The 14,399-nt window shown below is 39.4% G+C and overlaps 1 protein-coding gene across 1 annotated transcript in view; it reads left to right on the forward strand.

The window, feature by feature from the left end:
* DCHS2 (dachsous cadherin-related 2) overlaps positions 1-14,399 on the forward strand; it is a gene marked incomplete at both ends in the record, with an annotated part of 288,779 nt that overhangs the window by 246,591 nt on the left and 27,789 nt on the right. Inside the window, 2 exons of the mRNA XM_079716852.1 lie at positions 2,657-2,770; positions 12,939-13,150. Of these exons, the coding sequence (XP_079572978.1) occupies positions 2,657-2,770; positions 12,939-13,150 (326 nt within the window). The remainder of the gene's footprint in view (positions 1-2,656; positions 2,771-12,938; positions 13,151-14,399) is intronic.

Below are 14,399 nucleotides of genomic sequence, written 5' to 3' on the forward strand. Positions count from 1 at the left end.
AGACCAGAATCCACAGTATCCTGAAGCCTGCTTTCCCTGCTGGCAGTAATAAGTTAAAGCTGAGTGCCTTAGTTGCATCAGGCAGTCTCTGGCCTCCTCCACCCATCTAGCTCCTACATATGTCCATGTTTCTTGCTTTTACCAAAAAGCATCTGAGCTAATAAGCCCTGATATGTACTCATCTCTGACACCTGTTTCCTTATCAAATGTTTCCTTTCACTTTTCCTCTGGTGCTTTGCTGATGCCATCTTATATCAGGCCCCCAGTGATACATACTCAGCAGTCAGAGAGCCTCCTACAGAATCCACCTCATTCCCATCTCTCCCACTCAGTGCAACATGTCTTTGCTAGTAGGCAGCATCCTATAGGTCAGGATGAAATTTAAGAGGAGAGGCAGGGTCATTGCCAGAGTGGGAGTCTAAAGTAGATGCCATAAGTTATAGGCCTAAGACAAGAGGGTCAGGTTGAGTAAAGAATTATCAGAAGTGGTGGGTAAGTAGAGAACAAGAAGGCAAAGTACAAAGATGAACTAAAAAGGGGATTGGAAATGGCCAATAAGCACATGAAAAGATGCTCAACATCATCAGACATTAGGGAGGTTAAAATTAAATCCACAGGGAGACACCACTACACACCCACTAGGATGACCAAAATTAAAAATACTGACAATACCAGTGGATGTACAGCGACTGGAATTCCCCTATGTTGCTAGCAGGAATGTAAAGTAGTCGACCACAGTAAAAAACAAGATCTTACTGTATAGCACAGGGAACTATATTCAATATCCTGTGATAAACCATAATGGAAAAGAATATGAAAAATATTATGTGTATATTTGTATAAGTGAATCACTTTGCTGTACACCAGGAAACTAATACATTATAAATCAACTATGCATCAATAATAAATAAATAAATAAATAAATAAAATGGAACAACCACTTTGGAAAATAGTTTGGCAGTTAATAGTATATGCAGGTTAAACATACACTTACTGTAGGTGTTTACCCCTCAGGAATGAAGACATGTGGCCATCAAACCCTTTTACATGAATGTTGATAGCAGCTTTATTCATAAACCCCATACTGAAAACAACCCAAATGCCCATATGTAAGTAATGGATAAACAAATGTAGACTGTCCAAGGGTCTGAGAGAACTTTTTGCAGTGATAGAAATATTCTACATGTTGACTGTGATGGTGGCTACACAGGTGTGTATAGTTGTTAGAGGTGTGTATAGTCGGCACAGGTGTGTATAGTCGTATACAGGCATGTGTAGTATATAGAACTATATACTTAAACTATGTGTATATTATTGTAAGTAAGTTTTACCATAATAAAGTTGATTAAATAAAAATACTTAAAAATAAAACAGAACAGGCAGTCATAGGAGGGAGACAAATGGACAACCAAGACAGGAAGCAAAGCAGAGGTGAGCAGCAAAGGGCATAAGGTATCATAAACAAAGACGGCAAGGTGCTAACTTGGGGCCAAGATGGATTTTTGAAAATCCTCCCAGTGAAATTGCAGTTCTAATCATACCAATTTTCTTATTATCTCTGTCAGTCCTTACTAATTCTTCTCTTATGCTGGTAATCAGTCTGTTTCCTAGAAAGTGACATGACTTCCTTCTTTCTTCTCTAATTCCTACCCCTAAATCAATTTCTGTTTTTCCCTTGAAGTTATCTCTTTACTGCCCCTGGCCTAGCTTAACAATTCTTGAATGAATCTGTATCATGCAGTTAAGACCTTGGTTACTTTCTAGTTGGGTTGCTTTTACCTACAAGTCTACTGTAAACTGGTTAAAGGAAGATTTCTTATATTTATACCCTTGTTACCTCCTTTCCCACATCCCATGCAATGTTCAGGCAAATGTGTCAGCATATGTCTCTAATTTGTCCCCTTCTTTTCATCCCCACCCCCCACTATCCTAGGTTGTTGTCTCTTGCATGGTCTATTGCAGTCTTTTCCTTTCTTACAGCTCCTTGTTGTCCAGACAGCAGTGAGATTGATGCCTTTTAAAAGTAAATCAGATGATTTTACTTATTTCCTTTAAATGCTTCTATATCTTCCCATTGCACTTAGAGTAAAATCTAGTCCCTCCCACCTCGACACTGTCTTCACCATCCACATTTCCCCTACGCACTGTGCCTCACCAAACCAAGCCCTCTCCCAGCCCAGGGCCTCTGTGCTGCTCTTCCTTCTCCTAGAATCATTTTCTTCCCACTCTTTCTATGGCTTCTCATGCTTCACAGTTCAACTGGAATGTCATTCCTCTGAGGCCTCTGCAAAGGGGTATCCACCTCCCTGCAGAAAAAGTATTTTATATCACATAACCTTGTTTATTTCTTTTCAGGGAACTTAGCATATCTGAAATCTACCTTGATTATGTATTTCTTTAATGACTTATTGTTCATCTCCTTCCATCAGTTAATAACCATCAAGAAGACAGAGATCTTTTCTACCTTGTTTCTTGCTATATCCCCAGCACCTAGCATGGGGCTTGGCTTTTTGAAGACACTAAATAAATAATCATTGACTGAAAGACAAGTGAAAATATAATAGGCAAATAATAACCACTCACTGTTTGCTCTTGTTTCTCCTGAAGTTTCTTTTCCTAAAGCTCTTTTTTTTTTTTTTTAACCTAATTTTTACAGGTACTTCTATTGTGACTATAAAAGCTTTTGCTACTGACTCAGTTCGGGACAACATTAACTATTCAATTTTTAGTGGAAATGAAGATGGAGTTTTTTCCTTGTGCTCCAACTCAGGTAATCCTTCTCTACCTTTTAATAGCTTTATTTTCTGCTCCACTTAATGTTACTAATAAGACATACTTCTGAAAAGAAAACTCAAGATTTGAAAGGTAGAAATTGTTAGAGGTAAATAATTTAAAAGGTAAACAACAAAGAGTTTTTTATGCTGGCTGATGAGAAATCAAGAACTATTTGTTTACATGTACTCCTTAAGAATTCTATTCACATTTCCAAATTAAACAGTACCTATCCTACCCTACTTGTTATTTGATGATAACATGGTTTCTATTTATGATTTACCTATCCATTTGGGAGAATTGGAGATGTAGTAGGGAGATCAGTGAGAATGGGTTTGAATTGAAAATAAACACACATGTGTAGCCTTAGGAAATTTTCATCAGAGATTCTTCTGATTTGCCACTTAATGTCAACAGTGCAACAAAAAAGGATGGCTGGAAAGGTTTCTATGTGGTGGTAAAGAAATTACTTCCAAATACAGCATGTATTAAATTTAGCTTTAATAAGACCATTATTGTGCTTTAAATGAATACCAATTGATTATTTGGAACATACTTTTTTTAACTAACAACTATGTAGTGGATATGTATCTACTGCTTCATTGTCAACCTCAAGAAGAATGTTTTTAATAATTTCTATATTACCATACAACTGCCTTATTTAATCCATACTATGTGCACATGGGAAGAATTGAGAGGGGTCATTTCTTAAGCAAAAGCCTTCTCATCCAGGGTAGCGTTACGACTTTTTGGTCCATGCAGCCTTTGCTCAGCAACGTCTCTAAGATAGTCTGCAAGAAGTCTTCATCTCTTCACCCTATCATTTGGTTAAAGGGTGATGCAGGAAGCCTGTTGGCAAGAAGGCCATTTGCAAATACCACCAAACCTTAAGTTTCTAGCAGTCGGGGGTCTGAGGGTTCTGGGAAGGGAGCTGAGATTAGAACGTTGAGGGAGAACATTGAGTATGCACATTTTCCCAGGTCACCCAAATCCTTCCACCATCACACACCTAACGTGGCCCAGGCTTGGCCTTATTTTCTATAGTCTCTCATTAAAATGCAGATAAAATATGCCTAGGGTTAGTTCAAAGAGGTCATCCACAGAAAACTCTTCATTTTTTAAATTAAGTAGTCATTTATTTAAGTTGAAATGTATTTCAAAATTTTATTGTGAAATAGCTACAAGATGATATGTTGAGGTATACAACTGTTTAATGGACAATAGTAAAATAAAAGCCCATGTCTTTGCCACCCATCTCCACAGATGAGACATTGTTAGAACCTCAAGAAGCCCCTGTGTGTCCTTTCCCTCTCACATCTGTCTTATTTCACCCCAGAGGTCATTGGCAAATCAGTAATCTGAATTTGGTATTGATCCCTGCCTTTTCTTCATTATAATTTTCCCACCCCATTTGAATCCCTAAAAAATGCGTTATTAGTTTTACTTTGATTTAAACATCATAACAGAATTATGTTGAATGAACTCCTCTATGGCTTGATTTTTTGCTCTACATTTTTACTATGATGTGTAGTGCATAAGCCATTATGAACACATTAAGGAAGAATAGCAAAGAATGATATGTACCTGCTGCCAAGGCTATAAAATAGAACACCACCATTATCACTGATGCTCCCTTTGGGCCCTTTTGTGATTGCATCTTTTCTCTCCACTGCTCTAGACTGATTAATGCCCAGAATTCAAGGATAATCATCCCCTTGTGACTTAACAGTAAATGTATTCCTACAAATAGGAATATAGTAAAAGCATTGATTTTGCTTTGAAATTTACATAAATGGATTCATACTCTATGTATTCTATTGATATTAAGTCTTTTAAATTCAAAGTTAGAATCACCCATGTTAATGTGTGTAGCTGGGTTCTTTAATTTTCATTGCTTTACGGTATTCTATTGTAAGTCTATATCACAGCTTATTTATCAGTGTACTGTTGATGGACAGCAAGGTTTCTCTGTCTGGGGATATAATGAACAATCTTGTATGTGTCTTCTGGTGCACATGTAAGGAGTTCTGTAGGCCCTAGAGTGTAGGTTGGGCATGTTTCTCAGAAGGTGCCTATGTTCAGCTATACAGATAGTGCCAAATTGTGTTATGAAGTGGGTCATCCGACTTTATATTCCACCAGCATTGAACGAGAACTGTCACAGTTGTTCATGTCCTACTTTCTATTGCCAATCTGGTGGGTGTGAAATGTTATCCCACTGTGGTTGTAACTTACATTTCCCTTAGTACAAATATATTTGAGCATTTTTTCATAGTTTATTGACTATTTCTGTTTTCTTCTATGTGAAATGCATATTAATATCTTTTGCGTATTTTTCTGCTAAGTTATTTGTGTTTTTCTTGCTGAAGTGTAAGGATTTTTAATATATTTTTATTAGTGTTTATCCTTTGTTTTTTGTTACAATTTTTTTTTATAATTTGTGACTTGTCTTTCACTCTCATTAAGGCACGTTTTGAGTTTAACGTTAGAATGAATCAGTCTTATTTTATGACTTGCCTTTTTTGTAGGCTGTTTAAGAAATTCTTCCCCACCCTGAGATCATGAAGATATTCTTATATTGTCTTTTAAATTTTTTATAGTTTTCCTATGTTTCACATTTATATCTTTAGTGTATCTAGGATTGATTTTTGTGTTTTACGTGAGTTAGAGATAGCTTTTCTTTTTTACTTTTCCTCTCTTCTCCTCTCCTCTTCTCTCCTTTCCTTTCTCTTTCTTGTTTTTCAACCAGGACTCCCAGTTATTCCAATGGCCTTATTACCCTGTGATCTGCAGTACCAGCATGGTCATACATCATGTTTCCTGACTTTACTGGACTCTCGACTCTTTTCCATTCTTCTCTTTGTCTATCCACACACTGACACCACACTGCCTTAATTACATTTGCTTTATAAATCTTCATATCAGGGAAGCAGCAACCCCACAATATTTACCCCATCTTCATATTCTTCCTCATGAGTATATTAGCTGTTATTGTCTATCTGGCTCTAATATAAAGCAGTGTATCCACCTGTTAAGTTTTACACACACACACACACGCCTAATGGGATTGTTTTTCCATGGAAAGGATATTTATTCATGAATTTTGGGATTATATACAGCTGTTCACACCTTCATGCCTGTAACCCATATAACTATGGCATACACATTTGATTTCAGGTGGAACCTTACCCTAATTAACAACAACAACAACAACAACAACAACAAATCTCAAAAAAAAATCATATAGCTCCAATCTAGAATTTAAGTAACTTAATCATCAGGCCAAAGTGTCCTTCTTTTAATCTCACAAAGTCCTGCATAGCTATGCATTGTAGGTAATAATCATCTACGAAAACTTTTCTTGATTGACTTTTTAAAAAATTGTTGTAAGAACATTTAACATGAGATCTACTCTCTTAACACATCTTAAGTGTGCAAAACTGTATGTTAACCATAGGCATGGCGCTGTGCAGCAGAGCTCTAGAACCTGCTCATCTTGCATAACTGAGGCTTCATTTCCCACTAACCAGCAACTCCCTGTTTCCCCTGCCCCTACCCCTGGCAACCACCATTCTACTCTCTGCTTCTGAATTTGACTACTTTAGATACTTCACATGAGGGGAATCAAGTAATATTTCTTTTTTCTGTGACTGGCACATTTCACTAAACATACATCCTCAAGGTTCACCCAGGTCATATATGGCAGGATGTTCTTTTTTAAGGCTGAATAATCTGTCATTGTAGGTATACACCACATTTTCTTTATCCATTCATCCACCAATGGACATTTAGGTTGTTGGAATTTTTACTGGAATTATATTAATTCTAAATATCAGTTTGGGGAAAATGTGTACCTTTACAGTATTATCTTCTAATCCAGGAATAATATGGAAAATCACACCAATTATTTGTTAATAATTTAATAAAATTACTGTTTAATAATTATAATAAAGTTTTTTCTATAGCATATTTCTTGCTAGATTTAGTCTAAATATTTTATACTTCTTGCTGAGGTAAATGAAAATAATGATTTTTCTATTATTTTTTTAAAGATTTTTTGATAGGGACCATTTTAAAAGTCTTTATTGAATTTGTTACTATATTGCTTCTGTTTTATGTTTTGGTTTTTTGGCTGTGAGGCATGTGGGATCTTAGCTCCCCAACCAGGGGTCAAAGCTGCACCCCCTGCACTGGAAGGTGAAGTCTTAACCACTGGACCACCAGGGAAGTCCCCAAAAATGCTTTTTCTGACAGTGTTGGTGTGTACACTTGAAATTAGCTTTTATATTTTGATTTTGTATCTAGCAAACTTGTAAACTCTTATTGATTCTGATATTTTTCTGAACATTCAATATATACAATCATCTGAGAATGACCATTTTTCTCTGTTTGTTGGAAGTTATACAGTTTTTTCTTTCTTTTAGTGGTTAGCCTAGCTATTTTTTTTTCTTGCAGTACGCCGGCCTCTCACCATTGTGGCCTCTCCCACTGTGGATCACAGGCTCCGGATGCGCAGGCCCAGCGGCCATGGCTCAAGGGCCCAGCCTCTCCGCGGCATGTGGGATCTTCCTGGACCGGGGCACGAACCCATGTCCCCTGCATAGGCAGGCGGACTCTCAACCACTGTGCCACCAGGGAAGCCCTAGCCTAGCTATTTTGACATCTACAAATAAAGCCTAACATTAATCAATATCATGCTCCTAAATAATATAGGAGACTTAGAATTCTTTATCTTCTAATATCCCTTTTCCAATTTATAAGATATTTTTGACCACAATTTTAGTTCTTTCAAATTAAGCATTATTAATATTTTAAAATTTACCTGCTTCTTTGCTACTCTCTTTGCTAACTGTTCTTTCTTCCATCTCAGACTTTCCTCTGGAATCATTTTACTTCTACCTAAAGTACATCCTTTTGTGAGAGTCTGTTGCAGTAAACTCTCTCAGATTTTAGTTGTCTAAAAAAGTCTTCAATACTTGTTTTTAAGAGAGATTTTTGCTGGGTTTAGAATTCCAGGTTCACAGTTATTTTCTCTTATCATATTTAAGATATTACCCTACCGTCTTCTGGTTTCCACTTGTTGCATTAAGAAGTCAGCTGTTGGGCTTCCCTGGTGGCGCGGTGATTGGGAATCCACCTGCCGATGCAGGGGACGCGGGTTAGTGCCCCGGTCCGGGGGGATCCCACATGCCACGGGGAGGCTGGGCCCGTGAGCCATGGCCGCTGGGCCTACGCGTCCGGAGCCTGTGCTCTGTGACGGGAGGGGCCGTGGTGGTGAGAGGCCCGCATATCACAAACAAACAAACAAACAAGCAAACAAAAAAGAAGTCAGCTGTTGATCTAAATACCACTTATTTGTACCTTTCTTTGGAACTCCAGTTAGACAAATATTGGGGTCATATCGCTCTCTCCTACATCTTGTTCAAATTTTTCATCTCTGTGTGCCTCTTCTTTTCAGCCTAAGGAACTATACTTTGCATTTCCAGAGGTTATCTTGGGTTATTTTTCAACTCTTTTTGGTCTTTTAAAAAAATAACCTTTTGTTCCTTGCTAATGCCTCCAACCTTCTTTTTTATATATTTAAATATTTAATAATTACATATTTTGTGTCCAATAATTTCTGCATCTTAAGTCTTTGAAGATTTATTCTGCTATCTATGGATTTGCTGGCTGTCATTCATGGTGCCTTGCTTCTCTGTGATTTTTGTGCTTGTTAACTATAAGCTACTCCATTGTCCTGGAAACTTTTTCTTTGAGGATTCTTTGAAGCCTGGGTTGAATTTGTTCCCTCAGGGGAGGATGTGTTTTTGATTCTGCAAATCACCTAGACACTCATCAAGCAAAGCTGATGTAATGGCTTACATTAATTTTGGGGAATTTAAATATATATATATATATCTATGATAGTATAGCTACCATAAATTCAGGCTTAAGCTAATGAATTCCCAGCAGAGACTTCTTATCTCTTTCAACTGACATCAAGGTCAAGAAAAGCAAGTTTCTGTGCATTCATTTTTAATTTTTGTTTTATTATTATTGACCACTAATTTGAAACATATGTAGCCTTTAAGTTTACAGCTTTATTTTGGTTTTCCTATTGGATCTTTCACCTTTTGTGGGTTCAGGCTTCTTCCCTTATTTTCCACACCCTGTGCAGTGGTCAGAAGTGAATGTCAAGGAAGAGGTTATGTTAAAAACCCTTAGAACAAAAACAAGCTCTTAGTGTTTGCTTGCCTCCCTAAATTACTGTTTTCATTTTTTTACCCCTCTGAGGATTCCTTACTACTGTAGCAACTCAGTAATGTATTTCAACACACACACACACACACTCACAATTTATCAAGCATTTTAGTTGTTTTTATGATGAGGATTATTCCAGTCTGTAGTTTACCATACTTCTGTCAAGAAACATTTCTAAGAATCTTTAATTATGATATTAAATTCATCTTTCATGCCACATAATCATTAAATGTGTGTCTAAAGGCATCTAACACAGGTTTTATCAATGTATATTTTTTAAAACATAAGCCAGTTAAAATAGAAAACTGGTGTGTATGGCAAATCAGTAAATTTGGTCTCTAATGTTGCAGTCACTTTTCTTCAGGGTAAAATGCGAGGATGTGAGGGCGATCTGGCTGCAACATCTGTCACCCCGTTTATCGCCAGTGTTGATTCGGCTGATCTGGCTGGCTAGGCGCGTGTCCCCTTCCTCCCTCACCGCTCCATGTACATCCCTCCCGAAGCTGCGTGCTCAAAGAGGACGACCTTCCCCGATAGAGGAGGACCGTTCTTCGGTCAAGGGTATACTAGTAGCTGCACTCCCCTGCTAGAACCTCCAAACAAGCTCTCAGGGTAAAATGCGAGAAAACCATTTTATTAGTTATTGGTTTAGTAAGTTATGATTAGATGGCTCTCTGATGAGAACTGTGTTTTCTGTCCAGTTGTGCCCAAGTGTGCCCTGTTCCATAGTCACAAACCACAGGTTTACTTTTGCATCTAAACTTCTTGTCACTGTAACTTAAAAACATCTACTATTCACTGGTTAAACCAGAAGGAATTTTGGAGTTTGACTATTTGACTAACATTGTCTATGTAAATAACAGATGGTGGTTTTCATTCCATTATTTGGTAGATTACCATAAAACAAAATGATCAAACTTTCAGTGTTTCAAGGATGTAGCTTTAGAGCAGAGAGCTTAAAAGCTTTTGGATAACATAAATGTTTAGCACATCCTGCCTTGGGTGTATACATATGCATATGAAGTAACTCACTTATGCTATCAAACATTGAGTATTTGAAGAATCTAAATCTCATTTTGATGTGTACTTAAAACTTGGACAAAAGCTATACAAGTCCATATATCAGAAGGAAAATATTACTACAGTTTTCTTCTCAAGTTATTATATAACTGGCATGCTAACATATAAGAATGAACAAAAAGTTGGTATTTGTGAGCCTCTTAGTCTAAGGAAAGCATGGACTTCTGCCCATATATTAGACAGAGCCCAGTAGTACTTTCATCTCACTGGTGACAGTAAATCCTTGATGTCTCTGAGAAAAATATACATAGATCGTCCAAGGCGAATTGTGGATCTAGTAGGTGTGCCAGCCTTGAATCATCTCACAGACTGGTTATTGTCTTTTCTATTTGCACAACTTTCACAGCATGTGCCAATTATTATGTCAAAAATAAAAACCAAGCAAGGAAAGCATTAGAACTGCAGATCCATTCCAAGTGCAAGATTCCAATTATCAAAGCCTAAACACAAGACTTTTATTAAAAACTCCACTTTGATCTGCACTGTAATTGGCACACTTTCTACTAAGTGACACTGGCAGTTTAGTGTGTGTTTCAATTTTATTTTTCTTTACTAATAGTAACAGAACATGGTAGCAAGCTGAAAGCCCTGTTTGGTGGAGACAGAGTTCCAGATGAGAGCTTAGGGTCCACCTAGACTGGGGCTTCTCTGCTCAGCCCTTGTTCCACAGAGACTTCTAAAAATCATCTTCTTTCATTAGCAGCTCATCAACATGCATTTTAATGATTCTTCAGCTGCCAATCCTTAAATCTACTCTAAATTTGCTAAGAGGGGTTTTGGTAACATCAGACCATGGTTTGTAAAAGTAATTTGGTTTTCTGAATTGACAGCTAAATCTGATGACAATAAATGAACGTGAATTTATGAAGTTTTAAATTTGGCAGTATAGTGAGTTCTTCAATAGTATATAAATATTCATTTTTTCTTAATAACAGAAGCAATAAAATCCCCCCAAAACACTCAATGCCAAAGTTAGACTTATTAGAACAGGATATGATTACTATTAGTATCCAGGTAGGTACATGATAGCCTGAAGTTTCCTTGGCCTATGTTGGTTCTCTAGGGGAACTTGTTCAGATAGAGCAATCAGAACTGTGGTTTCCAGGTCATATTTCCAGAAACTGTACAGGTTCTTTCACCAGAAGAGCAAATTTTAATAGTCCATAGCTATTAAATGTTCTCCTTCTACATTCAGAGCTTATACAGGTATTAAATCTATATCTGCTGATGGAGGGTGTGAGAGACACATGCACTATGTCACTCTCCCAGCAACCCTATGGAGCCATTATTCATATCCCCATTCTACAGAAGATGAGACTCAGCTTGACAGAAGCTGAGTCACTTACTACAGGTCACAAACTTAGTGGTGGGGGAGCCATGTGCTTTACCTAAATGAAGCAGCCAGGGCTAGGGTTTAGGCTTGGTTTCAGGTTTCTCAAACTCCAAATCAGTACGCACTTCAGCAGACTCCATTCGACAGAATTTCTGACAGTGAGGGCTAAGTAAATCATGACAGTGGAATAATAATAATAATAAATAAATTCAGTAAGAAATTTAATTGTAAAAGGGAAGAAACAAAACAGAATAGAAACTAGAGAAGGGAATTATATCAGGGGAGGAATTTTCTTAGTCTGGGGAAAAACCTGTGTAGGGCATAAACCTCAAGGCTCAGTTTCCCTCACCTGGTTTTACTTGTTACCTGGGGGTGTAACAAATATTATTGGGTGCTTCCATGTGCCAGACCCTGAGCTAGGGATTTGGGAGATGGTGATGTACGAGGTAACCATCCTCACCTTGTGAAACTTCTAAACCAAGAGGAATAACTCGGCAGAAATAGGTGAGCAAAGGCCCTGCAGGCACTTTTGGAGAGTCTGTTGGGGGCAGACGTGGTGATGGTACAGGGCTGGGTGGTCTGGAAAGAACCCTGAGGATGCACAGAAGTGGGGACAATTCCAGGTGGATGGAAAGGCCTGCAGGACAATTCTGAAATGAACGTTTGAGGACTAGAACATTATGAGTCTTACAGCCAGAGCAGACAGGGCAAAGGGGAGAAAGAGAAGAATGAGATTTCTCAGGTGGGAGAGGTTGGAGCAGGTGGTCCTGGGGAGGCTAAAAATGCTGAACTTCATCATAATTGCTGTGGAAGCCAATCAAGGGTTTTATGCAGGACAGTCACAGTGCTGTTTTTTATTATTTAATTCAGAATGGGAACTGGTTGAGTGGGGAGGCCAACTAAGTAGACTAACACAGGGGACAAGGTGGGAATTGCTGGTGGCTTGGAGGAGGACAGCAGCAGGGAGATGGAGAGGGTGGATTCAGGAGATGTTTGAAAGGCGGACTTTGCAGACATGGGCTAAATATGGGGACAGAAAGATGACTTAAGAGAGAGCGCCCAGATTTCAGATATTCATGGCTTCTTTCCCTCTTACATGTTTTATTTTTTTCGGTACGCGGGCCTCTCACCGTTGTGGCCTCTCTCCCATTGTGGAGCACAGGCTCCGGACGTGCAGGCTCAGTGGCCATGGCTCACGGGCCCAGCCGCTCCGCGGCATGTGGGATCTTCCTGGACTGGGGCACGAACCCGTGTCCCCTGCATCGGCAGGCGGACTCTCAACCACTGTGCCACCAGGGAAGCCCCCCTCCTACATGTTTGAACCGTGTAAATGTCTGCCTGTTCTCACCTTTTTTCACAATGACCCCAGGCACTAGGAAAGGGGGCCCAGCCAGTGGGAGGAGTTGAGGGACAGGTAAGCATGTGAGCATTTGGGTCAAAGGTGAGTTGAGACTTTTTAAATAAAATAATTTTCATTTCTTTTTTTTTTCTCTCTCTCTGGAAATAAAAATAGGAGAACTCACTGTGCAAGAACCCAAGTTTCTGGATTTTGAAGTCAGAAATGAAGTTCAGCTCATCGTTTTAGCTGAAAGTAGGGAGCATAGAGCCTACAGCAAAGTAGCAGTCTTCATCCAAGATGTGAACGATCATCCACCGTGCTTTGGGCAAAGCATTTACCAAGTATCAGTGTCTGAGGGCGAGTTCTACAATGATCACATCATACAGGTAAAAGAAATGTGTTGTGCGTGGGGGAGTGTGAATTAAATTTTAAATCTTTCCTTGGCATATACAATATTTGATGCACTGGATGGAACTTTAGGTTGAAGGAAGCCTGGAGTTTCTGAGCTCACTCACCTTCCCCCATCCATTTCGTGCTCAGTTAGACCCACCTGCTTTCTCTAGGGCCCCCATAGAACACTAGCAGGGGATCTAGAGGGGCACAAAAAGCAGCTCACCTTACACATGTGTACAATTCAGTGGGGAAGTCAGAAGACTAAGTATACAATTTAAATGCAAATCACTAATGTTATATTAGAAGTGTATGTTGAATGTCATGAGAGAAAAGAGGAGGCACAGACTGTTCCTGGAGGAGAGTGTCAGTCTTCATGAAGAACGAAGTTTGCACTCGGTCTTAAAGGGCGAGCAGGCATTTGCCAGGTGGAGCTGCAGCAAGATGAGCATGGCGGCAGCACAGACACATGGAAGGGCACCCTGGTTTGGGTTTGCAGGAGTCTCATGTGAAAGTCATAGATCTGCTGTTTCAAGACCAGCCCTATCTTGGGAGAAAGCCCCATGCTCTGAAAAAAGAGGGTCTGTTCACATGGCAGTCTTCTTGTTCAGGCTCCAAACCAACCCATCCTTGATAGACTCTACCTGCTTCGGAGACTGGTGCCCATTTTCACCTTTCCCTTCAAGGTTGAACCGATGTTTTGAATTCAAGAACCTGGACATTACAACACCTACAGGCTCTTGGGAATCTGCACAGGAAATAGGTATAAACCCCCATCCTGACAGTCAGCAGCCTAGTAGGACATTCCCTTTGGCCTCTGTAACCCCGCTGCCATGACCCAGCACCGCATGACTTCCTCTCTGGGGTAGATGGGGGCAGGGATCCAGGTGATCTCCTAGGTTATTGTGCAGCTACCTTCACCTGAACATATAGAGACACTTTCCTTTGATTCCTGCCCAGTTCAGATACACATGTTCGCCTCTGATGGTGCAAGCAAGACCAGTAGAGGCTCAGTTGTCTTGGAGTTTTAGCTCTGTGCTCCCCACATGATCCAGGATCCCCGGGATTTCCTACATTATTTCTGCCCATTTATTTTGTATGATTGGAGCCTAATTGCTCCAGGTTCCAGCCTGTGCCAGAAGTGCTGCACCTTTACTCTAGCCATGACAGAGATGCTTAAGAGGAAGGTGAGGAGGTGAAGGTGTCCTCTTGTTCAGCCCCCGCACCCCCAGTGATGCCTGTTCA

Source organism: Hyperoodon ampullatus, assembly GCF_949752795.1.
Source record: "Hyperoodon ampullatus genome assembly, chromosome: 1".
Lineage (NCBI taxonomy): Eukaryota > Metazoa > Chordata > Mammalia > Artiodactyla > Ziphiidae > Hyperoodon > Hyperoodon ampullatus.